Source organism: Pundamilia nyererei, unplaced genomic scaffold, assembly GCF_000239375.1.
Source record: "Pundamilia nyererei isolate P.nyererei 1_Seehausen unplaced genomic scaffold, PunNye1.0 scaffold00035, whole genome shotgun sequence".
Classification (NCBI taxonomy): Eukaryota; Metazoa; Chordata; class Actinopteri; order Cichliformes; family Cichlidae; genus Pundamilia; species Pundamilia nyererei.
In genome coordinates, this window is record NW_005187436.1 from 2,965,858 (window position 1) to 2,993,113 (window position 27,256).

At 40.9% G+C, this 27,256-nt stretch overlaps 2 protein-coding genes across 3 annotated transcripts in view; one reads left to right on the forward strand and one right to left on the reverse strand.

Annotated features, from left to right (window-relative positions):
- Nucleotides 1–5,314, reverse strand: part of LOC102213272 (proprotein convertase subtilisin/kexin type 5) — a 17,805-nt gene extending 12,491 nt beyond the window's left edge. Inside the window, exons 1-5 of the mRNA XM_005729999.1 lie at nucleotides 4,895–5,314; nucleotides 3,224–3,427; nucleotides 3,072–3,140; nucleotides 2,893–2,935; nucleotides 291–436 (exon numbers count right to left, since the gene is read on the reverse strand). Of these exons, the coding sequence (XP_005730056.1) occupies nucleotides 291–436; nucleotides 2,893–2,935; nucleotides 3,072–3,140; nucleotides 3,224–3,427; nucleotides 4,895–5,273 (841 nt within the window). The 5' untranslated portion in view covers nucleotides 5,274–5,314. The remainder of the gene's footprint in view (nucleotides 1–290; nucleotides 437–2,892; nucleotides 2,936–3,071; nucleotides 3,141–3,223; nucleotides 3,428–4,894) is intronic.
- Nucleotides 5,315–5,970: 656 nt separating this feature from the next.
- The window catches only part of otud7a (OTU deubiquitinase 7A), a 42,495-nt gene continuing 21,209 nt past the window's right edge, over nucleotides 5,971–27,256 (forward strand). Inside the window, exons 1-2 of one of the 2 annotated variants that reach the window (XM_005730000.1) lie at nucleotides 5,971–6,115; nucleotides 25,634–25,769. The gene's annotated coding sequence lies outside the window, so the exon portion shown is untranslated. The remainder of the gene's footprint in view (nucleotides 6,116–25,633; nucleotides 25,770–27,256) is intronic. The other variant, XM_005730001.1, reaches the window with a different exon arrangement.

Consider the following 27,256-nt stretch of genomic DNA (forward strand, 5'->3'; position numbering starts at 1 on the left):
TAGAAAACTGGTGCTAGAATCGACCAGAATTCTTTGTAGAATTCTGCAGGAAAGCCATCTGGACCTGGAGCCTTATTTGCATATCTTATGTTACAGATTTGCTTAAATGAACATGTTTTGCAAGCCAAATTAAGACTCAGAGTGCTTTCATTTCTCTTTGGTTAGTCTCAAAAACAACGTGATTAAAGAATATATTGAATATACTCTTTTAGTATGGTATGGAACATCTGCATCATTTAGTATACTGATAGTAAGGAAAGCATAGATATATGATTGTTATTTGCTTCTACCGTTGAGGAAGTAACCAGGCTGGCAGGCAAAGCAGTGCGTGTTATTCCTGCAGTCTTCACATGGTGCTGGGCAGGAGAGACAGACACGCCTGCCTCTGTCCTCATAGGTGCTCTGAGGACAATGTCTGCGACACTGGTGCCTGAAACTGTAGAAAAAGGTTCATTGAAAATCTTCCATTGGTTTCTTTAACTTGTTTGCACGTGGTGAGCAATAATAATCCCTGGCAATTAGCAAAGTATTTTTCCTCAGTAGAACTTTTAATAGGTCAGTGACTGCATTACTTGAACTCCCTGCCACAGCTATTAAATGAAAGTAGACTCTGTTTTGCAAAGCAAACATGCTGAACAGAACTATTGTGATATCAAAAAAGCCGATGAAAAGCACCATGATCTGATGGCAGCAGAAACACAAGGTATACCGCACACAAGCGGTAATCCCAACATGCATTGTGTCAGTAAGCCGCACACCTGTAGATGAATTGTTGACTTCAGAGCACTCTTCTCCCAACTCATGCAGTTTAGACGAGCAACAGTAGGGACAGGAAGCACAATGTAAGCTGGCTTTCTTCAAGCATATTGTGGTTCTACTTTCTTCTTAAGGCGAAAAGATAATTGGTGTTTTATTTGTAGCCCGCAGGTATGGGGTGATTTCTGTCATTAACCTATCCTATCAGTCCTTCGGGGCTTAACTGTCTTATTAAACATGAGACAGCTGCCCCAGAAACGAGCTTTAAAAAAAGTGAAGATTTGATTTGCAAAGATGTCACGCTAAAACATTAAAGAAAGAGGGACTTAGCCAAGCAGCAAATAAGCCACTAACATATGTGATGCAGCATCTTGTGTAGCCTATTCCACCACCTTCCTACATAAGGGAACCTGACCAGTGACAGCCCAACCTGCCCTTCCTACTGCGTTGCCGTGGATCTGGTGCTAAGATGTGGGGGTTGTTTGAAGAGGAACAGCTGGAGGCGCCACGATGCATCCATCAAGTGGTTCACAATAGCAGCTGGTACAAACCAGGCCCCATTTCTTGCCAGGAAAAACTACTCTGCTTTAAAATCTGCAGGATGTTTAAGAATCCCCCTGTGCAAACACCAGGCTATCCATTCCAGAGGAGCACATTTGCATTTCCAACGCAACTTCTGTTTAGGTCTTTTACTCCTGGACTTTGTTAGTAAGGAAGAAAATATACTGCAGGTAGTCTCAGAAAAGAGAAAGCCCCGGGAAATGAAGGATTTAAATTATAGTGAGAATGAATCACAGCAATTTTTGGTTTTGCTGCACTTCTTTGGTTCCTTGGGGAGGAAAGTAAATGCCAATAAATACCAAACATCCATCATGCTGTGATTTCTTTTAAAAGGCGGCGTTTAATGCAAGAGTAACACTGGCCTCACTGATTCATGGTTATGCCAAAGCTGTCGAACTTTAACATTTTTCACTACCAGCAAAATCTCAAAAGGAGGAATTTCTTTTAGTGCTCGAAACTGTCACAATCTGTCGCAGTGTGGCTGTTTTTCCAATTTATAACAGCTCCCTGCTGGATTATATTTATTTTATTTTTGTCTGCTACACATGTAGATATATAATAGCTATAACAGCATAAAATGCTAAGATGAACAGTCATATTGAATCTCTAAAACCATACTTTTAAAGAAAACTACACAAGCAGATGCAGAAAAATAGACTATCCCAATAAACCTGTGTAGCATCCACAAAAGCAGGTGCTGGATTTTCTTGCAGCTCTTCCATCTCTACTTGTTTTTCTCTACTCCTTACACATAAGAACACTTTGTTAAGTCTCTTCTGAGCTCAAAACCAAGGCTCAGGTAACAGCGTATGATTCTGAATGGAAGGTAACCTGATTCACACGATTCCAGGAGGCCTAAACTCGAGGGAGGAGTGCACAATTGGGGGGTCTGTTCTGGCTCTATAACCTGTGTTACACACTGCGTCCAATTGATAAACTGGTGTAAACAGGAATATAGATGCAATTTTCTGTAGAGGCAAGAAAGCTAAGCATATTCTGATAAGCAATTTGTAAAATGGTTGGCCATATAATGCCTCACAGTGCATGTAGATTTACAAGACCCGTTTTTTGTTGTTGTTGGTTTTTTTTCCTGCAAAGCAATACCATTGAATGTAAAAAACAATTACAGGGTCATTGTGAGGTTAATTGCTTCTTGGCAGCATATTTAATCTCCATAAAAAAGGAAAAACTGTTTGAAAAATCATAAAGCATAGCATGCAAAAGCATAACTGTTCCATGCCGGATAAACAAATAACTAAGTCGAGTTTTCTCATTTTACTATTTTTGCAACATTTCAGTCCTTTTGAACCCAAATTTATAAGCGTAAACTGATTAACTAATTTTAAAACTGTTAAAAATCAGAAAAGAAATTACAAAAAATAATGATTTCAATTTTTTGTGTTTTTTTACTAATAATTACTAATATTCAAACTAATAGAAAATACCTGTCAAATCCATAAACAATGAAAAGATAATTCCCAATTGACGCTGTTGTCTGTGGATGATTTCAGAGCAGAACAGGAGGAAAACACAGTTATCAAAATATAATAATAAGGTAAGAAAAAAAACACTCACAGGAAGTAACCTTCAACACAGCTGCTACAGATCTCTGGGTCTTCTGGGAACAGAGGAGAAAAGGTGATTAATTAGCATTCATAGGGAGAAACAAACTGCATTGTGCTCCTTTATCAGCGTTTTAATATACATCGCTAAACAGTAATGGTGTGTGGGCCTCATACAGAAAGCATGTTTACCTGTGTAACATGTTTTGCAGCCAATTTCACAGTCAATGCACTCTCCTGTATCAGGGTCCTGCACCTGCCCTGAAACACAGAGGTCCAGAATACTGAATGCCTCTCTGTTAGGCAAAGATATCGCCTCCACAAAAACTCTGTTTTGCACTTACCTATGCCGCAGAGTGCTGTTTGGCAGACCCCATTGTGAAGTTTGTAATGTCCTCGACACTTGGCACATATGTTGCCATCTGTGCACAGTTCACAATTGGCTATGCAGGGCAGGCAGGCATAGTGACCCCTGTCAGGATAGAATCCCCGTGGGCAGTGTGTCCGACAGCGACCTTGGTGGAGGAAACGTTCCTGTCCGTCTTCATCTGAGGAGGAAGAGGAGGTCACGGAGGAGCTGTTAGCATACTCTATTTTCCCTTATCATAAAAATGCTGTTTGCCGTATTCTGAGAGGGAAAAACATTCAGATTCTCCTAATAAATACAGAGGTAAGCTTTAATCTTTTCTTCATCCGACAGCCAGTCGGATGAAGGAAAGTTAAAAAGACACTGCAACTGTGTAAAAGTAAGTGCCTAATGAAAGATGAGGATTGCTGAGGGAATCTGTGGCAACTGCTGGGAGGTGCTGGATTCAGAGATTTCACATGCATATTTAATAAAAACAGAGAATAGCGGCAGGCGAATGGAAGGCATAAAGATCATTATAAACTGACTGCAGACTGACTGCAGACAGCAACAGTGCCAGATCACTTCTTGACTGATGCTCCAACTAATATAAACACTGGCAATTAGCGGGAGACCAGAGATCAGAGCTGTAACCAGAGACAGCCTTGTGTTGGCCCTCATGATTAATGCTCTGCCACCTGCCACTAGCCTAGCAAGGCACCTGTGGCACCTGAGGCATCTCTGAGAGCAGCCGAGTTACAGCATTGTCTCATCTGCTCAGCGCCACACAGAAGACGTGTGAGACAGGGAGGAGAGCGGCTGCAAGCTGCTGCCTCTCTTATCCTTCCACTTCCCTCAATCACAGCATGATCAGAAAAATATGGCACATGACAACCAAGCATAGGTCCACCCAGCAACATTGTATAGTAAGAGAATCAGTAGTGTGTGTTCAAGGGAGGGAGAGTGTGAGGGAAGGAGGGACAGAGTTGCAGCTTTTGCAGGTTGAGCCTAGTCAACTGCAACAGCACTACTTCCAGCTCTTCCAGATATTTTTTCCCTGTTCTGATTAACAAAGGCCTCTTTCTGACACGATCACATTACACCGTGAAAACTCGGGTGAAAAACGATCATACATTCAACCCTTCCCTATTTCAGAGGTAGCCAGCAAGTCCTACAGCCAGCCTCTCTGATTGTTTAACAAGAGTAAATGGTAAACCAGAGCTGAATGCTCCTCATCGAACAAAAGCCTTTTTTTAAAGAGCTGGGTAATCATTAATAGACTAGTAAAAAAAAAAAACTGGATTACTGAGTCGTCAACAGGTCTTTGTCATAATCTGGTATAGGTGTGGTAAAATAATAACAAATTATAATAAAATCCTTTAAAAAAACAATTATATGAACAATGGCATGCAAATTTAGTGCTCTCATGTCCTCATTTCATAGGTACTGTGTTGGATCTTTTTGCCAATGATGAGGAAAACTTAAGTTATTGTCACATAAGATACACGACTTTAAAAAAATCCGTGGGTATATCAAATGCACTGCAAGCTAGTGTGTGGGGAAAATGTAATGGATATTTAATAAACATCGCCTTTTTTTTCATTTGAGAAAGCCATCAACAACAGCCCTATATTCACTGCGTTATACGTGCTAAGAAAATCCTACTCACAAACTCCACAGGTAGTGCATTCAAACAGCTCGTGTCCGTAGCACTCGGAGCAGGTGGGATGACACAGGACACACTGGTTCTTCAGCATAAACTGGCCACTCGGACAGGGCGACGAGGGTTTACATCCAGTAAATCCAACGCAGAAGACCAGGAGAATGACAAACGCGACGGAAGACCTCATGGCTGTGCCCGAGGACTTTCGTTTGAAAGTGAGAAAGACGGCAAACAGTGAGGACTGTCTCCAAAGACGCAGTGTCCGTGCGGCAGGTAAAGCTGGCGGATCGATATGGGGACTCGGTGTGAGGCACCAGCCCAGAGATAACTTGCTGGACCAGTTCAAGTGAAACACTGGACAATGAGAATGGACCGCGGTGAGCATTTAGTCAACGAGCCAAAGAAAATGAGAAAACACCCATTCTCTGTGAGTCACGATAGATAGATAGATAAATAATTTCCCCAGCACTGGAATGTAGATCCCAAACCAAACGTCTACCTGTTAGGTACGTCTATTAAAATAACACCATGAAATACTGTTGGAGAATTTGTTTCTTGTAGAAACTCGAGATTTTGCCTGTGCATGACAGAACTTTAAAGAAAAATGAAAAAAAAAGATTAAAAAAAAAAAAGATTTCCTAACCTGTTGTCTAACCCATTAGCCCAGAGGTCTACTTCACCACCACCATCGTCACCTAATTTGACATCAGTAATAAACATTATGTAGACTGATCCCCCTTTTTCTATCTTATTTTTTGTTTTAAAGTAATTAAAACATAACATTTAGAAGCCTTGTGAAATGTATGGCAGATTTATATATCCACGGGTGTTCCTAATAAAGTGGTAAATGAGTGCAGCAGTCTTCAGTGTGCTTTTAATCTGAGGAGAATAGCTTTGCAGTCACTGGAGTTTCGTACAGGCTGTGATTACGCTGGCTTTTCATTTCTTTCCTTCTTTTTTTTTCTTTATTGGTTCATGCACAGCGGCCTCTGGCGGCCAAATGATTAACGCGCATGCGAGGGCGTGTGCAAAAAAGGGCTCGTCAGAGGCAGACGTCACGCGGCTACTGGAGGAGGCGTGGCTTGGTTCTGCTGCAGCGGAGAGAAACATGACATGGGGATGAGCGAGAGAGAGGGAGTGAGTGACACAGCCTGATAGGAATAAACGGCTCGTCAGAGGTCTGGACTCCAAACGCTATGATGGGGAGCCATGACTGAAGGCAGAACGGTAAGAGACACGGATGGTTTCATCTCCTTTTACATGTACGTCTATGCTGTATTTCGCACACACGGCGCGACACGTAGATTCGTGGCTCATTTGGTAGTGAGCACAAAAGGCTGCCACTGCAGACAGGTGCACCTGCCTTTATGGGAGTACGTGCCTCGATGCATACAACTTCAGCTCCTGTGCGAATACCTTTAATTTTCTTTGGACGAAGACAAACGCACCGAGGCCACAGATTTCCTCGACGGTCTGGGATGCTGTAAACATGGACCTCAATGCTTAGTCACAGACCTTTGTGATGTAGCAATATAATATAGGCTTCATCCGAGGCAGCTGGGTATATATGTTTGCAGCCTAGCCTTAAATCACTTTTTAAAATAAAATAAAATAAAATAAAATAAAATAAATATCCTGTTAGGTTTATGAGGCTGTGAAACCGTGAAGGTTATAATATGTATATTTTCTGAGTATTCCAGACATGGGATATTAATCATTCCAATGTTTTTTTTTCTTTTTTCTTTTGGAGGGCCAGGTGGCTTTACATGGAGATGGTGGTAAAATGCATAACGGCTGGTTGTTTTATATTAAATCACAGCAATCTCACTTTCAGCTGAAGCCAAACAATAAGTGCAAACACCACTGCCTCTTTCATTCTGGTGCCTGTATGCTTCTCTTATTGTTGGCCTGGTTGACAAAACCTACCAGCTCTGCCTGCCTGTAAAGATAGTGAGGCCACTGATTCATTGCTGTGGTATTTTTAAAACACATTCACGTCCTCTGACAAAGACCTACATAATAACACCTCTTCTATCACTAATTATATTTGAGCTAGTTGCAACGCTGGTGTAATAAACACCACATAAATATGCAAGATTAGATTTCCGATCAAGTCAACTTTGCTGTCTTAACTTTGCCTCCTAGCCAGGTCTTTACTGCCGGGTTTTAAATTGTTTGCTTAGGTTTGTGAGTCGGGCTGCTGACAGCAGGCGGGTGTGATTTGGAGATAGCTTGAATAGTCGAGGGTAGAGCTACAAAGCTTGGGCCCGTGGCTGCAAGACCAGGCCAGGCCAGGCCAATGCCAGCTCCGTGGAGGGCTTCGGTGCAGCAGGGCACTGGGGAGAGGGCACTTGGCACCTGATCAGTTACCACAGTGAATTCTGTTCCTGTCAGTGGCATTTATCTACAGAAAAGCAGAGCAGAGATGACGGCTGTTGTTGAACTCAGTTGGGCTTTCATGTCACCGAGGCAGTGCCGCTTTATCAAACTGCTCTTCGGCTGATACAGAATGACGCCTCCTTGCAAACATCGGTGCCAGTTCCACTACCTGCTCGAAAACCTCAGCAGAGAAATTCCCTTCACAACGCATCACTATGGAAAAAAACCCAACAACATTAGATGCATAATAAATGCAACATTTCAGATATTCAGCATTTTACATTCATGCATATTTTGCATCAGAAACAAGTTCTAATTAAAGTGTTTCTACACTGGTATTAATGTACACAATCAAAAAATATAGATGGGAAGAAGAATCCATCTCTGTGCTTGATGCCCCAAAGTTTAGTGCTTTAGAGGAGATGAAATGAGTCAAGTGCCCATGGTAATCATGGCCAATCACTGACTGCGTAGCTCTGAAGTGGGGCCTGTCCTTCAGACGTCTCTACAGGTGGGGAGGCAGTGTTAAGTGGTCTGTCTGCAGGCGGAGGGAGGTCAGCTAGAGGCCAAAGATGCAGGCAGAGGGGCTTCTTTCACACATCAGCATAGCAGGTAGTGGTTAGCTTTCCAGCCACTGCGCTCTGGTCCAGTGTGAGGCCTTTTTTCTTGAGGCCCTAATTCAGCACACTGTTGAATTTGCGTATGAATGAAAATATGACGTGTACCTCCAAATTACAGATCACCTGTTTCATAAAGCTCCAATAAATCCCTACACAAGTATTTCCTTTCATACTGCGGTAAAGGCTTCATTCACAGAAGTGTTGTAATAAGATTATTGTGGAAATCCTTTATTGTAGTTTCTATATTTGTCCACGTTTACTAGAAAGGGCTTGTGTTTTACAGTTTCGAGTTTTTGATGTCTGGATAACTTTAGAGCTACGTATAAGCTTGCAACCAAAATCCAAAGGGGAGCCACGCAACCTTAAGGTTCCTTAAAAATTCTGTCGTGACGAAGCGCTGACATTTTTGTGTCGTTTTTGTTTAAAGTGATAAGCTGAGACACATGCCAATCAAGCAAACACTCCCACAAAGATGGCCCTCTTTCACCTTTTATGTTGTCGAAATGAATCATTTGTCAGTCGATTAACAGGGACGGCATCCACAAGCCAAGTTTAAATGAAAAGCATTTAAATTCAGAGAATTTCAGAGCTTTCCTTTTAATGTCGAATAATGTTTAATACAGTCAGCTTTCCATGAGCGACTTAAGGTATTTTCCCCATTGTCTTCACTTTTTAATCTGATGTTTAATTTAGAAAACAACCTCTGAAACTCACTCTACTTCCTTTTATTAGCCACTTAAGAAACAACTTCTTGAATCTACCAGGTTTCAACAGATGGTTCGATATGATGTTTGCTCAAACGCAACCTGTAAGAAAGAGGGCTCAGCTGAGACAGGGGGCAACAGGAACTGGATTTTAGGCTGTAGCAAGGAGACGTATGCGTGTGAACACGTTTGTGTCTGCTCCTCCTGCACCTAATTGCATTTGTGTTGCTTGGCTTGTCTGGTGCTGAGTCTGGGAGCAGGGTGCTGCTGGAGACGTCTGCCATTGAAACATTCCCCCCTCAAGGCCTAGTGGGCACAGCCATCCCCTGTCTTGCCTCGAATCAGCAGGGGAGCAGTTTCTAAATCAAACAGAACACTGTTGCACAGGATACCCTTGGTGACTCAATTTAGATTCATGCAGGCCCACAGCGTAGGTCATTTCCATTCATTCCGAGAAATAGGTCAGGCTTCTTTTTCTCCTGCAAATTCCAGCTGTATTTGGTAGAAACTCTGTGTTTCTCCATTTTGTCACATATTAAAAGGCAAAAGCACTCACGGGTACGGGTAGAGAGAAGCAGCCGTGCTGTATTTGACTGTAGTCTTCACGTCATTCATTTTCTTAAGTAGAGAAAGAAAACGCTACCCTGTCTATCACTGTCACTGTCACTGCCCTGTCTTTCCTCTTTGCTTGTTAAGCCAACGAATATATCATTGAATGTTTGACGAAACCCATTCACGGACCAATCAGGAGCCAGTTCAAAAATGTCTGAGAGAAATCGACTGTGTCAGGAATAACTAGTTTTTGTTTACTTATGAACGTTTTCGCTGAACATGTTGATGTCCCCCTACATTTATAGTCACATAGCTGCAGATACTATACATTCATAATTTCACAAGAATCTGTGGTGGGAGGTGTGCTTTGATCATTTCCCTGCAGCTGGTTTCCTCCCACCAGCTTTTGGTGCATCTTTTTACATACTTTAGCTGCGTGGTCTGGACTCCATGTGAGGTCACAGTACGTGTAGGCTGGGGTCACGGAGCATTTTTTTTAAAAGATGGTTTAATTGTTTCCCGTACAAAGAAGGAGTAGTGCTTCAATTTGTGCAGTTTATTTGAATTCAATGATACTTTTGAAAATACCGTGCTCGCTTTAGCCAGTTTGACAACACTAACTGCTGTGGCGCGTAAGATTTTAGTGTCTTATGATTGTAATCCTCAAGGTTTCCTGGCAAATTGAACAGCTGGCTCTTGTAACCAGCCATTTGGATGTGGGGGAAGTGGCTAGCCTAGCTGTAGGGAGTTGGTAAAAGGCCAAACAACCAAAATAGCAAGATTTAAGGTGAACATATGATCTGGTGATTCCCTAATAACTGTGTTCTGAGAAGAGACAAACTTTTAACTGGAAACAGAATTTAAAGGATCTTCTACGTATGCCTTGGTGGCAGACACAACAGGGCATTCAGAGGTCCTGCTCGCTCTGTGATAATAGGTTGGTATGGGTTCGATAACATAGGAACACATTAGGAAAATGTGGCGTTGAAGTGAATAATGTACAGATTAATGGGAAATATAGGGAAAATTTGAGCCTTTGAAACCAAATAGTGAATCAATTAAAGGGATTTGGTGGCTCTCTTACGTTGTGGGGGCATTTTGCTGGGTCCCCTTTTTCTTTAAAAGGAAGAGTCACTGCAGTTTTTTTCTATTCGCTTTCATCCTGTGACAAAACATTTCTATCCTGATCATAATTCTGAAGGCCACCAAATAATAAGCAAATCTTTGGAAGAACGGTTAATTTCCACAAATGTTATGAATCAGAACAAACAAGGGCTATTTTGAAATTGTTTCCTTGGGCATCCCTCTTCATCTCGTTTGGCTAGTAAACCTAATTGTCTCTTAAACTGCACTCGAGTTTACTTGAGTGATATATATTCATTTAATACCAAGATTATGTTCTGTTATGATTAGTTATTTGAATACTTTTTCAGCATCTTTGCATATTAAAACTTAACTGTCCTGTTAGGGTTCCTTTTATTGGACAGAGGCTGTTTAGGAAGGGCTTAGCAAAGGAGAGTATAAAGGTACAAATGCTCCCTAGGGGTTTGTATACCTGACATTTTTTATTTTGAGTACTATATTAAGGATAAGGTTATGTGATACTGCCCTCTCCACCTACTTGAGTGTACATGCACAGCCATGCATGCACCCTCCCACACAATCAATCCAAAAGTGATGAAACTCTGTACAATGTTGGTATTGTGTGATGTAGATTTTGATATATAACAGGTGTCAGAATATCTTTTTATCTGTTTCCCTTCTTGTTCGAATGACCATGAAATTTCTTATTTGCCTGTGTAGTGTATTGTTTTAATAATAGATTATATTGTTACAAAGACATCTGTCAAACAGGGATTTTTGTAGGTGATTGGGTAGGAGCATCTTCAAAACAGCAGCTCTCGCAGTGGTTTGACAGTACCTATCCAAATGTGCACAAAAAAGGAGAGCCAGTGGTGACAGTGTCAAGGGTGTTAAAGGCTGACTGATCCTTTTGGGGGAGAGAGGGCTGGGTTTGCGCTCCAATTTCACAGAAGAGTTACTGTCTTGCAAATAGCTGAAGACTTAATACTAATGAAAGCTGTCAGAATATACAGAGAACTTCATAAGGGGCTTTGTAAGTGCAGGCTGGTATACGTGCCCATCTTGACCTGTCTGTTGCCAAAATCATCTACAATGGGCCTGAATATCCAAACTAGGCCACTGAGCGATGGCTCAGTCTGATGAGTTCTGTGTTGTTTTTTACAGTTACGTCCATAATTTGTCAGACGGAGACACAGTTTTTGCAGTTTTACCTCTGTACACCACCACAGTGGATTTTAAATCAAGTAATCAAGTGGTTTCTCAAAAGGGTTGCATTAACTGTTTAGGAATTAATTCAACATTAATTGTAAAACATACTTTAACGTAATTTTAATCATAAAGACAGCTTTTAATACTTGAAAGTATTTTGCAGTTAATGACTCCCTGAAGTTTAGAACCCATGAAGAACAATTGCATTCCTCCCTTGATGAGCTCTGCCAGACATTTCGATGCTGGGGAGCCCAGCTGTCTTGGGGCGAGAGGCAGGGTACACCCTGGACAGGTCGCAGTTTGAATCAGTTTCAGATATTAAATCTCCTTTATTTATCATGCAAGAATGAAATGAACAGGCTTCGTGTAGCCATGATGCTGCAGACTGTGTATAAAAATCACTCTAATTACTAAACATTTAACAAAATCCTCATAAAACCTTTTAAATTGATACCATCATTGGTACCATCACTTCAATCACATATTGGCTTTGCTCCTGTGGTGATGTACAGACGAAAAACTGCAAAAAACTGTCTTTGTCCAAGGAATTATGGACCAAACTATATCATGTGGATATCTGGGTGCAGTGTTACTGTTTACTCTGGGAGTAAATGGCAGAAGGATGCACATTAGGGGGAAAAAGCAAACTGGGAGAAGCAGTATGAAGCTTTAGGTAATGTTCTCCTGGGAATTCTTTCATCCTTGCATTCGTCACATATAGCCGCTCATGGCAACAGTATTCCCTGGTAGCAGTGGCCCGAAATAGTTTATGTTGTAGACTTGGTTTCCAGACTCCGCGGGTTTCAGTGTAATCATCTGTGGGATGTGTTGGATCCGGTCTGTGAATTCAACATAGACTGCAACATGGATTTGCCTCTAACGTCTCAGTGCCCAGTACAACAGGACATCTTCAGAGGGCACGTTCAGTCCATTCATCAAAGGGTAAAAGCAGCACAAGGGCGCCCTACACTGTATTGTTCTCCCGATTTCTCATGGTACCAAGATGAAATCATGGAAATAATCAGGCTAGCAAGATGTTTTGAAGTACTGTATATCCTCTTTCCATAACTGTGTGGTCGTTCTGAAATTCAAAGAGTGAATTGAAGGGACATCATTCGAACCTACTTTATACATTTTTTGGTCATAGACAAGTAAAGTAACAGTGTAGTTGGATAATCTGCAGGAGATGAAAAGCTTATTAACCCATCGTACAAGAGATCCTCAAGAACTGAGAGTACTCAAAGACTTGCAGGCCTTTGAGCTTGTGAGAATAGTGAAAGCAAGCACTAACAGAGGACACTCTCCCTCAGCAGAAACTCAAACAGGAAACACCAGCTGGCTTCACTTATCTCACGTGGCATCAGAAGATTCATCATATTCAGACAACAAGCATTTCTATATATCTAATCTGTGCATATCTTACCCTACGTGCTTGAAACACTCTCTGCAAGACTTTAGTATACCTGACGTAGGTTGCGAAGTACTATTTATATCCACAATATGCAAGTTTTTTGTTTGGCTTTGTTTGGCTTTTTTCTTCAAATCAACAAAAGTCAAGCTCCTGCTTTGGAAGTGCTTCAGTCTGTAGTCGCAGCTGTCTGCTTGTGGCATTCTTTCTAAAAGGAACCAGTCGGGAAAAGAGGTATTGGCCGCTGCAGCAGGAAGGCTGAAGGGACTGACATTTTAAGGGGTGATGATCTTGTTCTGTGCCCCTCAGCAACCAGCTCTTTGTTTGGTTGCACGCTGTACACACAGCTGAGCTGTGTTCAGCTCTACCAGAACCAGAAATTTAATTTCACTCCACAGTCATGTGAAAAGGAAAGTTTTGTGGAAAGACTCTGTATGACTTTATCAATTCTTGTGAGGGAATTTTGGTCCACTCGTCTTTACAACATTGCTTCAGTTCATTGTGGTTTGTGGATGTTCATTTATGCAGAGCTTTGTTAAGGTCCTGCCACAGCCTGTCAGTCAGGTTGAGGTTTGGACTTTTGGACATTGCAACATCTTTATTTTTTTCTTTTTCAGTCATTGTGTTATAGATTTGCTGCTGCAATTGTGATCATTGTCTTGTTGCACAAACCAGTTTTGGCCAATTTTTAGTTTTAGCAATCAGATGACGTCATATTTGACTCTAGAATACTTATCGTAGTCAAATCAATGACTGCTAGATTCCCAGGTCATGTAGCAGCAAAATAAACCCAAACATCACCTCTTGACCACTGTGGTTGACAGTTTATATGAGGTGTTAGCTCTGATGTGCTGATTTTCTGTTTCATTTGGTCTCTTCTGTCAAGCGGATGCTGCTCTTTCTTGTCTAATCTAAGCTGTGCTGGCGTGTTCCTTTTTCTTTTTCTTTTCTAATTGTACTGCCTTGAACTTTAACATTTAAGATGCCGTCTGAGGCCTGTAGAGTCTTAAGATCTACCTCTCGGGGTTTGTTTGCAGTTTCTCTGAGCATTACACAGTCTGACCTTGGGGTGTATTTGCTGGGAACATTGTTGCATTGTGTCAACGCACATCTGAATGCTCCACACTAAAAAACTGCCAAAACTTATGCTTTTATAGAGGTGCTCACACTTGCTGATGATCATTTAATCAAGTGCATTTGATTAACAGCACCGGGCTGCTCCTTACCCCGTTTAAGTACACCCCGAGGGGGTACTTAAATTTTTAACAGGACTCCAAAATGATGTACGAGGTGCAAACTCTTGTTTTTGTCTCTGTAAATAATCCAAAACAAGCATAAAGCAGAAAAGTTGTTTGTAAACTTTAATAAAGCCTGATAGTAAGTTGTGTTTTTTTGTTTTTTTTTACCTTTTAATTGGTGTTATACGATCAAGGTCCCTCAGGTACTGTAAACAGCACATTATCCATGTTGTGGAGTGCATCATTAATCACAATTTACCTCAAATAATAATAATGTGATAATACATTTTAGCGCTAATTGACAAAATCTCTTCACTACATAAATTTGCTGTGGTGGCGGTATGCAGCGCAGTAATGAAATGCAAAGTGACATTATTGCTTCTGGCAGCATCTTTCTCACAGCAGCTAACAGTAATCTGCGCAGAGGTGTGCTTTTTTTTAAAGTTTAAAGTATGAGAGAAGAACAAAAGGTAACAGTATGAGTGTACACTGTACGCCACTTCATTATAGACACTGTCAAGAGGTCAAGAAATTTTGCCTTGCATTAAACAAAAGTAATTAGGGTTTGACGTAAAACAGAGCGCATCGTTCCACATTGTCAGCTTACCCTCTTCCTCCATATTCTTGTCCATGGAAGTGCTTCTCTGCAGTTGATTTCTCTGAGTGTGGGGATGCTCTCAAATCCCTGCAAAGACGTGTCATCTGTTGGTTTTTCTGATGGCAGGGTAAGTCCCGCTACTGAATAAAGTATTATGGAGGGTCAAGCAGGGACACAGCACACTCCCAGATGCTGATTGGAGAGGGAGAGACAGACATGGCGGGTGCTCGCAAAAATCTAAATGATTTACCTTGATGAGCTGACACCTGGTCAAGACGTCTGCTGTCCAGTGCATTGATTGAAACAGCATGCATTCCACAGTCCACCTATTATACTGTCTAGATGATGGGATATACGCATTTAAACCAAACAGGGACCTTGAAAAATGAAACCAATGTAGAAGTAAAAAAAAAACTGCAGTTCTTTAAAAAGCCACTTGAGGCAGTGTCCGTGTTCAGGGATTCAAATGGTTTTGGTCTCTATTGCTAATTTCTCCCTTCATAACATCTGCATCAAATATTAGTACTATTCTTTTTTAACCCACATGTTTGGATTTTGTTAAGGTTTAAGTTAGAGATGTGGCCACTTGAATTGACATGCTTTGACATTTGCTTCGACATGGGCCTGTTGGTTTTTGCAGTGTTTTCTTCTTCTTTTTAAAAAAAAAAGTCGCATTAACTGTCTAAATAATACGGCCTGCTGCATGGAACAGCACATCGAAGAAGTCATTGGTCCAGTTTTGGTTAGTGGCTGCTTTAGCACAGATTAGCAGGCATCTGTGTTTGCGCATTGGAGTCATAGAGTTTATTTATGCAGTTTTCTAACAAATTTGTCCTCATTCGTTGATAGATCGCATCAAAAATATGGTAACTTCTAGCTCCAGGAAATTACGACGATGATGGCCATAAAGCTAACCTGATGCCCATCTTTTATCTACAGTCTGTGACGTGAAGGCGCATGCACACACTCCTGAAGCACGTATGCAGTCACCACAATTGCAAGGTTGTTATTATAGCTGCAATTAAGGAGGGACAGAGATTGAGTCTGGCTAACTGATATAAAGTCTGAATAGCAAGTGGCACTTCCACCACTCGGCAATGAAATTCGCTAATTGAATTTTGTGCTCTCAAGCAAGGACAGTCAAAGTGCTTAGTGTTTAGCTTGGCGAGACATTATAATATCCCATTACATGCATTTCCCATGCTAGGAATGTGTGCATTGTAATTTTGAAGCATGCTAATGGACTGCGTTGATTATTCGGTACCGATGCAAGGTGGAAATGAACTGTTTTCCTGGAGCTGTGCTCATTTGTTTCTCCGACATATAATTACCCCGAGTTAAATGTTTTTCCATTACTGTATTTTGCCAGTCTGTGCATTTATGTATTGGCTTCATCAATAATAGCTGTTGCTGTTGTTGTTTGCTTTTGCTGTCTTCATCTTGTACTATATTAAAATGTCTGAGCTGTGTCCATTGTTGCAAAAATAACGGGCTTGTTTTTGTGTTTCTCTCAGACCATAACTGAGAGGGTGGCTTGACATTTTGCTGTGCACAGGCATGTGAATAAGTACTGGGTTAGAATGAATGCCATCCTTTATTAGCTGTCTTCTGTGTTTTGGCAGCCCTTTGTGGAAGCACTTGCTCCGTTAGCTTTGAGATTGGTAAACACGCCGAGGGAACACTGAGTGAACATGCCACAGTGTTCCACACAAACAGGAAAACGTGTGCATATTTTGCATTCACACACACTCATGAACTCCAGAGAGGGGGATCATAGGGTGTTTATCTACCAGTGTTGAGCGCAGCAGTTTGGGCCTGTCGGTTCCTGAAACTGCTAACTGCAGCTCAGCTCACACGCTGGTGATGAAGCCACAGTTGGCTTGAGGAAGCTGCTTCTGCAAGCCAGAATATAAGATTTTATTCCCTGCTTGCCTTGAAGAATCCAAAATATTCCATCCACTAGCGGAGGGATTGCACACTTTGAAGACTGATTTGATTCAATTTGTGTTTAAACAACGAGCCCACATCTTCCATCCAACCGTGATGCATGGGTCTCATGCCACTGTTTTATAAACCAGGCTCAGGTTTTAGGTTTCAGATGTTCTGCTGACACTGAACTAGTATACTGATGGGAAACTATATAGTGAACAGGTTGTTTATGAGCAGTATGCGCTGAGTCAGCCTCTGTGATTGCATTGTTATTTATTTATGAATGTCATTTTCTTTGCAACAGTAACAAATGTTTATCGACCAAAAATCTTTGTTTGAGCCAATCAGTCAGTTTTCTTTAACAAGAAGACACGTCGCACAATGAGCAATCAGCAGAAAAACAAAGATCAGATCAGAAGAAATTGTAAATCAAAGTTGATCATTTATATGTACATTTATAAAGAGAAAAGAAAAGGAAAAACAGTCTCCTCTCATGCTGGCGTTGGGTTGAAGACTGACACCAGATGTTCTGCCATTGGCAAGTTTAGCAGTAGATTGTCACCATGTCACACTAAGTCTTTATAAAAAGGTTTCATCCACCATCGTCAGACTAAAAATGTTGAATTCTTTTCGTATTAGGTGGAAACCAATGTTAAGGCAATGAACTTTGTCATAGCTAGCTGAAGGCTGGTGATGTGTGACCTGGTGCCATAAATCAACTTCTAAGAGGAGAATGTATCAGATGTACTGCTACTGCCTTGTCAGTACTGGCCAACAGGGCTGACTACAGGGACCCTGAAACTGGTAGCTGATGGATCGGTGATAGGCCCCTGTCACACATGGCTAAAGGAAGTGAGTATTCCCCAACTGATTCTGGAGTGGTTGCTGGGAATAGCTATGAAACTGTTTGCTAAAGCACCAGTCACGCAAGCTCAGAGAACAGTCAGGGATCCCCCTGGTAACCACTGCTCATTGGGGAGTTGCTCATTGCTCAATTGCTCATGGATTCTAATTGCTAAGTGATTCCTAGAGGTTGCTTGGTTGCCCCAGTGACAGCCAGCAACCACTGGCCAACTGGATGGAGAATACACATTTTTCCTACCAACCAGAGCATGTCAGTAGGTTACTGATTGTTCTTTCGGCCTATGAGACTGAGGCCTTAGATAGCTAGCTAATGATAGCTCAGTTGCAAACACCATTGCTTTGACAGTGAAGAATTACTTGTCTTTACCTCAATATTGACACGTCCACATGAAAATTACATGTAAATGTGCTTTTGTAGTTGATGCATGAATATAAGTGCAGGATTGTAGATAGTGCATAATTAAGATCTCATAAATCTAGCACCTTTACAGGTATCCCTATAGCAAAGCCAAGCCCCTCCTGCAGCCTCCTTTGAGTGCACCCTGGGTTGTTTTCTGTGTGTCTTTGCCCCCTCACTCTCTCCCTCACTTTCCTTTATGAGCTAGATTGTCTTACCAAAAAAAAAGACAAGAGGACCAAAAAATATTCTAGCACTTTTATTTTGGGAAGTTACCACAGCAATATTATAGTGTTTAGCCCAAATTTTGCACTAGTGAGGAGCAACTATGCAGAAGCGCTGCAGAGGTGGGCCGACGGTCGACTAGGACAACGCCTGGCGTGCTCTCAATTCCTCTCTCTGTGAGGTTACAAACTCTTTAGTTTGCACTTTCGGCATCTGCTGTTTCGGGAAAGTTAGCAGATGCCAAATGTGCAAACAAAAGTACCAGTGACGTTAACTCTAATGACTTTAAACCTCAGGATCCTAAGATGGATAACATTATTAGGGTAAACAACAGTGCACAGATAGTAGCTCAGTCGGTAAAATAGAAAGTGTTAGATGCTGACACAAATGTGACGGAGAAGAGGGGAAAGAGCAGAGCTGGTGAGAAAGTAGGTGAAAAACATTGCTCAGAAACTTTGCTCTCTTAACTTTGGCTGTTTATGCAAAAAATGCCTTAATCCTACATTCTTTCTAATGGTTTGGCCTTCAGGAAATTATGCCTTAACTCCTTTGATCCGTGTCTTCAATAAATATTTTCCTGATGAGTTTAATGTCTAGTTTTAAGCTGTACCAACGTGATTGTCATTTTATTCATTAAGATCCCAAGAGTGAGAAGTGGATAAGGTACGGTGGGCTTCAGGACAGGTTTACGTTGTGACTGACAAGTTTCTACTCTGAGAAAATCTGCACTCTTACAGTTTGATCTATCTCTCATTCATCATGTCAAGCTTAAAAACTACACATACGCACACACGAATATTTACATGCACACACATGAAGTCCAAATCATACAGAAGACAAGGCATAAGCTTGTGTGGTGCAGACTAGGGCTGCCATGATTAGTTGACTAGTCACGATTACGTCAACTATCAAAATCGTCGATGGCTAATTTAATAGTCTACACGTCGTTTGAAACTTTGTAAGATGCTGAAAGATGCAGGAAGAAGTAGTAGGATTTAAGAGTGTAATAACGGACTGAAAAAGAAGATGGCAGAAATGCATCTACAAGGATGCCAGCTGCCGTTAAACACTGAAGAAGAAGAAGAAGAAGAAGAAAGAGGTCTCCGGTATCATAGTTGTGTCCAAATTCAGGGGCCGCATCGTTCAGAGGCCGTATTTGTAGGCCGATTACGTCACAGCAACGCAACGAAGGCTGTCCGAATTCGAAGACTCTGACAAATGTGGCCGATAAATGCGTCCTCCTTTTCCCCAGATTTGAAGGATGGGTCGGGTGTATCCTTCGTGGCCCAACCTATCCCAGAATTCATAGCGTGGCTCAGCCAATTCCAGTTTCCAACAATGGCGGCAGCTACTTAGTTTTAATATAACTCTTTCTGGGTCACGAAATAAACTTTTAAGATATTTTAAGGCGAGAATGTAGCTGTGTAAACTTCAAATGTTGGCTCGATTTACCAAGACACCACATATTTGCAAAAGTGCTCTGACGTTTTCGGAGACGTCTGTTACCCACCACCTCGGTAGCTAGTCGGGGGTTCACGGCTCACTAGAGCCGGTGAGAACACCGAACTCCCGGCACATTGTTTTCAGACCTCCCACGGTCTTTCGCTACTCAGGTTAAACATGATATATGAGTCACTTAGATAACTTAAAAATGTTATTGTTTGGCTTTTTTCAACGTTTTATTTGTTCCTGAGTAAATCGGTTGGGCTGAGATTAAAGTTATAGTTTTTACACTGCTGAATAAACGTCAAACAGAAAACTGATTAAACAGAAATGTGAAATGATCGAGAATTTACTCCAATGTCCTGTTATATATTAGGGAGCAAGGAGCAGACGGCTGAGTGTATTAAACTCCACCGAGACAATCTGCAAATTTAATAACAAGTTTAATAAACTATCATCTTGTCTTTATTTTTGGTTAGCACAGACCTTAAACACTTCAAGCTGCAAGCTAATGATAGTTATATAGGAGCAGATGCATGCTGGTGCGATAAGCTGTACGTTTTACGTCCAATGGATGATGATCTGATTAGTCGACTAATCGCAAAAATAATCGGTGACTAGTCGACTATCAAAATAATCGTTTGTGGCAGCCTACCGCAGACCCATGCACACTCAGACACAGCTATGTGACAAGTGTTGATCTGTGTGGAGGTGTGATGGCTTTGCAGTTTTAACTAACTTGTGAATCTCAAAAGGATGATATTGATATAATGCATCAATGGGGAAATTTGATCATTTTAATTAAAAAGATTGGAATCTTTTCCCCCTTTTTTGGTTTTCTAATGGGTGGCGATGAACTGAGAAGGCAAAACTGGTTGTTTCTCATAGCTAGCTGAAGGCTGGTGATGTGTGACATGGTGCCGTGAATCACCTTCTCAGAGAAGAATGTTTCAGATCAGCCCAATCAGATCAAACCAAGCTAGATTTGGAGTATGGAGAGGTAATGAAAGACATGCCAGTCTTCCTGCTGAGCCAGAGTGCCATCAGATAATTTGGATACTGATGTTTATATGTTGTTTTAAAGAGCAAAATTTGTTCAAACATGCACCAAACCTGGACTTTGTTTGCGTGTGTGTTTTCTGTCTTCTTCTGAGAGATAAACATAAAATCGTAATATTTAATATTTGAAATTAATGGGAAATTGACAGCTTTGTGCTACAATTCTGCCGAGTGCACAGTATTTTCTGTTGTAATACAAACTGTGTAGTTCTCTTCAATGTAGTTTCACCTGATGCTAAATTATTTCTTTGGATGTATTAACAAGCAGCTTATAAAAATTACTGACATTCATCTAGTGTCATTGGTAGGTACTGGATTGTGAAATCAGCTTTACAAAGCTTTTTTTTCTTTTTACCACTAATATATACAATTTTTTCCAGTGACAATGCCATCAATGGACCAAAATAGAGTATTTCTTGTGTAATGTGTATTTTTTTGTTCCCTCCTCTGAATAGTATACCGTATGTGTGTTTGCTCTCCTCTGATTAGAAGCAGTGCTTGGTGGTTGTTGAAAGCATGCTGTAAGGAGGAGGCAATCAAAATCCAAAGTGGAAGCAGACAGGGCATTTTTATGGCCATATACCCATGAACAAACTGAAAATTAATGAAATCTAACAGTCTGCAAAGCGTGTAACCAATTGGTTGTGTAATCTGACAGCTACATTAAATCACATTTGCAAAAGCTGGAAATCTAAATCAAAACAGGGGCAGGCTTTTGAAAATCCTGTTTGAGAGCATAACTGCACATGCATGCACTGCTGCTGACCTCATATAGGGTTTGCTGCCTGGCTATTTTCCAGTTATGGAGCAGATGCAGTGCAAAGAGTAGAGTGTGAGTGTTTGTACAGTATGTTCACCTCCCACCTGCTGTGTATCAGCCTTGCACGTGGGCGATCAGCGCTCACTATGGAGACAATTATCTCAGCTATAACTCATCCTCTCGCTGTAAAATGGTTACATACACATGCACATCATGGAAAGAAAAGAGGCTGGTGGCACATTTTCACATAATGGCGTAATTTATGGAAAATGACATCTTTAATAGATGACAAATAATCTGTGTGGAACAAATTGCGTTGAATTGATTTTTCCTGTCCATTTAACTATTCGCAAAGAGAGAACTGCACTTTTTCCTTAGGTGTTTTTTTTTTTTTTAGATTCACTCACAGTTACCTAATTTCACACATTTTAATCACCCAATACGCAGTGTTGAACATATCAACGGAAGTAGTGGGTGGGACCCCGAGTGTGAGTATTAGCTTAGTGTTGAGGTAAAAAAACAAGTTCAAAAATAATGCCGCATTTCTTAAAAGGTTCATTAAAATTTAGTGGCTATAAGGGCCGTTAAGTAAAGGATTCACGCAGGTAGCTTTATTTACTGGTGGTGTATAGTTCGATAAATCATCTTAAATGCCACCCAATAAAAAGCATCTTTGGTATTTCAGTTATAAACATTATGAACGAATTACTCTCTGTAGGGTGGATCCGTCAACTCCATGGGTTGGTCTGTTGATAATAATTAAGTTGTTGTCTATCAAAACTTGTAACTGAGCTAAACTCTATATCTAATTAATTTTGTTTTATAAATGCAGTTAAAATACACACTTTGACTCTATTCTGTTATTTGCGTATCTGTCTGCTACTCGAAAGTTGAGGGAGAGTGAACACAAACACTTAGAGATAGTGGCTGGTGCAAGACCACAAGTTTTTTTGTTTTTTTTTTCACTTCTAGCCTGCAAGTAGAAGTGTTCAGACCACAAGATCAAAGTTACAGAACATACAGCTTGCAGCAAACGAGTTTCTCTCTGAGACAGATATATAGAGTACTGGCATAAAAGGGTACTTATTAGCAGGCGTTGAAAGTTCAGCATGTACTCAACATATATTGGGACTGGTGAGCTTCTTTTGGAAACCATGAAAAGTCTTTTTTTTTAACCTCTCAGTAGTTTTAGAAACAAAAGAAGTATTCTGGACATGAATTAACAGCTATAATAATACTGTAAAATATTATTGCATATTATTAAAATAAAGCTTTCTAAGGTTACCAAGCTAACCCTAGTTCTCTCAAATTCAAGTGAGATTTTTTTTATCTATGGGAAGCACCTTCTGTGATTGGTCATGCCATACGATGCTTCCCATACTCAGATGTGAAAGAGAAGAACATCTACTTAGACAAAAATGATTTTTTTTTCCTGTCAGTGTCACCAATCCACCAGTGAAAGAATTATAAACAAAGGAAAGCTGGAGCTGAGGTGGCAAAGCATTTCACCATTCATTCATCGTAAGACTGATGGTCTGTTTGTGGGCTCCTAATACCCAAGTGTTTTTTAGCAACTCCAAATGTTAACACTTACATTTTGAACTATTAATCGTAAATGGCAGATGAACCCCTCTGGAGTGCATTAGATTGGAGAGGTGGTAATTCATTTGGTCAGAAGTATGCACTTTTATTGAAAGTTAGTCAGGATCCAGCATGAACCTTTGAGAGTGACTGTTAACAAGTCTAATATACATTGTCTGTGAAGGTTCTCAGTCATCCAGGTTATTGTAGTCTAAGGAGCTCGGAAAGAAAACATCTGGACTTCTTTAAGTTGCTTGACGATGCTTCACCTTCTTCAGTTCTAAGGTTAAATGGTAGAGTCCCAGATATAAGCCCTATGGGAGTGTCCCCCCCAAGAGGGAAATAGACCCGCTAACAATCCTCTAACTAATCACACGAGCCAAGGTGTGAAAATGGGTGTAGGTCACAATCACCCAAGGTTTCAGGTGAACTCATTGTGAAACCTAGCCCCACCCTATCATATGATTTCCTGATGTCAAAAGGCCCCGGATGTTAGTGGGCGTTAAGGCATCTGGGAAGGGATCTCAAAACTTGATTATAGATGGCAGACAGTTGGTGTCATAAGCCACCGCCTCTGTTCAAAGAGGGTCGTTCACAGTGGACATAGATGGCTTCTTTGACTCCTCTTTTCAAACCATATACACTGAGCAAAATAAGTATTGAACACGCCACTAATTTTCTAAGCAAATGTATTTCTAAAGGTGCTACTGGCATGAAATTCTCAACAGATGTTGGTAACCCATCAAATTCACACATGCAAAGAAATCAAACCTGGAGGGCAGACATAAATGGCCAGTTAAGGTATGTGTAACAATGAGAAATGACAAAGGAAAAATGTATTTAACACATGAATAAAGGGTGATGCAAAAAGGCACAGGAAGTCATGATACCAGCTCAGATCTGTGGTTTGATAGTCTGATTTCTATACTTGAGTGGAGTCGATGGGTTGTTATCAACATCTGGTGAGGATTTAATGTCAATAGCATATTTAGAAATATATTTACTTAGAAAATTGGTGACATATTCAATACCTGTCTTAAATGCTGTAATTCCATATAGCCTGAGGTCAACGTGCCTTTTATTAAAAATTCAAGTTCAAACTAAAAGTGAGGATTGTCTCAGATTTCGAGGTAACGTAGAGTGCTCTCGCCAAATTTTGAGTTTGTACAAATAAACAAGATACATGGAGTTTATGAACTTTTCTTCTGTTGATGTGAATAATGCATGACACTGAAGGATATTTTAGTAGCACTTAGCTTTCACACTAACTCCTCAGCACTTCACAGTGCTGTGCTGAAAGGGTGGAGAGAGGCATTGGTTGGTGTGACCCATTGGAGGATAGCGTAATAGTCACTGCTGTATTTGAACTGGGACTTATTGCTTACTGTCCTCTCACTTCTTGTGTACATATGCTATATTGCCTAATCACACATCTGCAACCCAACACTAAACTGCTAATGTTGGGAGGGTAACACCAGCATGCCTGTGTACCAAGCTGCTTAACTAAACTCCACAGATACAACACACAGGGAAACATCTGTGGCGATTAGAGGTAATTCAGAGGAAAATACTAGAAATTCACTCTTGAAAGCTGAAGCACAAACTTCTTGGACAGGCTTCACCACTCAGTAAGCCATGTGTCAGATAATTCCATTAAAAATGCTCCCAAGGGCACCAAGACCATCGACAGAGGTCCAGTTTACTGACTTTAATTAGTGCAAGTAAAGCCAGGACGCCTGTCAATCAAAGCAACCACGCCTCTTACTCCAGTATCCAGAACTATGCGTTACATTGGGCATTTTAATTTGGAGTGTTTGGCAGTTGACTCACTTTTAGACTCAGCCTCAAGTTTTTGGCACTCATGTTGGCTTTATTTTTCAGCCCTGGAAGTTGCCGCTAGGCGTTCACACACAGCTCTCCTGGGTGATGTCTATAAACGTTCAGGGCACATGCAGTGCATATGAAAAAGAATCAGATGCCACTCAAGCATTGATTAAGTCGCTAGAGATTTGTTTAAGTGAATTAATTTGTAGGCGTTTTTCACCTGTTATTCCAGTCAAACCTTGTTAACTAATTAGTGTTGTGATAGGTGTTAGTAAGTGAGAGTGACAGAAAGTGGATCATTATTCTTAGCAAATGGGTCCCATTTGTAGCTAGACTTAAGGTTCATAAGTGGGCAGCGCATGGCACTTTTAAGGATGCTGGGTCAGCTGTCCAAAGCACAAGCATCACAAGTAAAGTAAATACAAAATTAAATCACATTTTAGTCACAGAGAGGTGGAAAAGCAACTTTATCACAAACCACATTTGTAAAATGAAAATAGCAACACCCCAAATCAACAAAAATATAGTCTAGTTGTGGTCTTGGAAAATGAGTAGTGGTCTCTAAATCACTTCACCACTCTTGCAAAATGATTTATTTATTCATTTATTTGCCTTCTCTGGAGTTGGCCACCTGCTTCAAATCCACTCCACCTTGACAAGAGAGAAGTAGCACTCCAGTCATCAGAGACATGTTCAGGTTTGCATCTTTGTGGAGATGCATTCATTTTGCAGCATGGTAATGAACCTAAAAACACCTTTGTGAGCAATACTTGAAAACCAAGAAGTGCTGATTGTCACAGAGTTTGCTCCACAGACTCGCCAACTGAAATTTTTTTTTGGATGCTAATGTTCAGTGTTTTTGTGTGTTTCAGGATTCTCTTCTTTGCATCCCCAGTGTCTTCCTTTCCTCTGCTGCCTCTGAAGTCATGGACTAGCCCACCGTCTGGTCCTGGCAGTTCTGTGGGTCATCAGATGGCTTCTCAACAACCCTCAGCGAAAATACAGAATGTATGTATCACCACCTAAAGAGAGAAAGTTGCATCACATCATCAGTGTTGTCACATTCAGCTGGTAGATGACAATAATAACATTGGCTGGATGTGGCTGTCATAGACACCCACTTTGTCAAAAACACATCAGTGAGCAGCACTTCTGCAGTGGGCATCTTGTTTCCTTGAGTGATGGGCATGGGTACTATCCGGTCGTTAAGTCTGACGTCACTAGCCGTGCCTGGGCCTAAACTCCGCTGCAGGTCAAACCATCACTATGGCATTACTGAGAGTTGAAAAACTGTCTAAAGTCTTTCATCTTTAATAAAATGATCAGCGTTCTGCTCTACCAGGTGTAACAATTGAGTTTAACATCGAGGCATCCACGAAAACGGAATTTATGACATTTAACGAGTTAGAAGTTAGCAGGAAGTTAGCTCGCTAGCTTCTATCTAAATACAATATAGCATGTCCTGACTGCGGGGTTTTGGAAACAAATTAAAACGTACAGCTCTACTATCACTTCCAACATAAATGAAGACAGAAAACTAAACAGCAGTGACGTTTGTAGGGTTACTGAAGTTAGGCTAGCTGGTATATAATGATGTGCTACGTGACCGCTAGCGACACAGCTATGTTAGCATAATATAAACAAGCTAACTTTTTTCCACTCGATAAAAGTTAACGTGAGTGTTCTCGGTGGTCAGGAACAAATGTAATCGCATGGCAGGATGCTGTAAAAGGACCAAACTTCAGCCAGGAGAACAACTGAGATAATCCATCCACAATACGAGGTTAGTCATTCATATACTGCTGCATGGGCTGGGCTGTAGTTACATCCTAAGGTTTTAAAAACTGAGCTTAAATAAATGATTAGCGGTAATAAAAGCCGAGGGAGGTCAACAGTGATCACTGACTGTTTTAGGAGCTTTTTGAGATTAAATAGAAGAAAATACAAAACATTAAACATGTTAACAACACAAAAGCCATATTAAACGCAGACTACTTTAGGCCCGGAAGTAGGATTCCTCACGTCATCACTTAACGACCGGATAGTTGATTTCACTTCCAGCCTTCTCTGTGTGACGTCCATTCACATGTTTCACAGAGCAAAAACCTCACCATCAAAACAGTAAATAACAGAACAGTTATGCATGGTATATGACACTACCTTGAGCCAGCTTTCTTTTGCATACAGAAGGTTTAAACAAGCAGGTGGGTGGGGCTTCTGTGTTCTTAGCAAGAACTGTGCCTGAGATCATTGTATAAGGAATATTATCTCTCTGACACTGTGGGATTACCTATCCAGTGCTGACCACAGTATTTGAAACTTTGGCCATGGTTAACATGATTATCCACCACTGTAATGCTAAATCTATGGAAGAAAATAAGAAACGGCATGTAAGATCCACTTTAAAGTGGAAGTAGTGTTTTACTGTTTCATGGCAGTTGATCAAGCTGGAGATAACTTGACCGCTTTGATGTGTACAATGTCACAATAGGGCA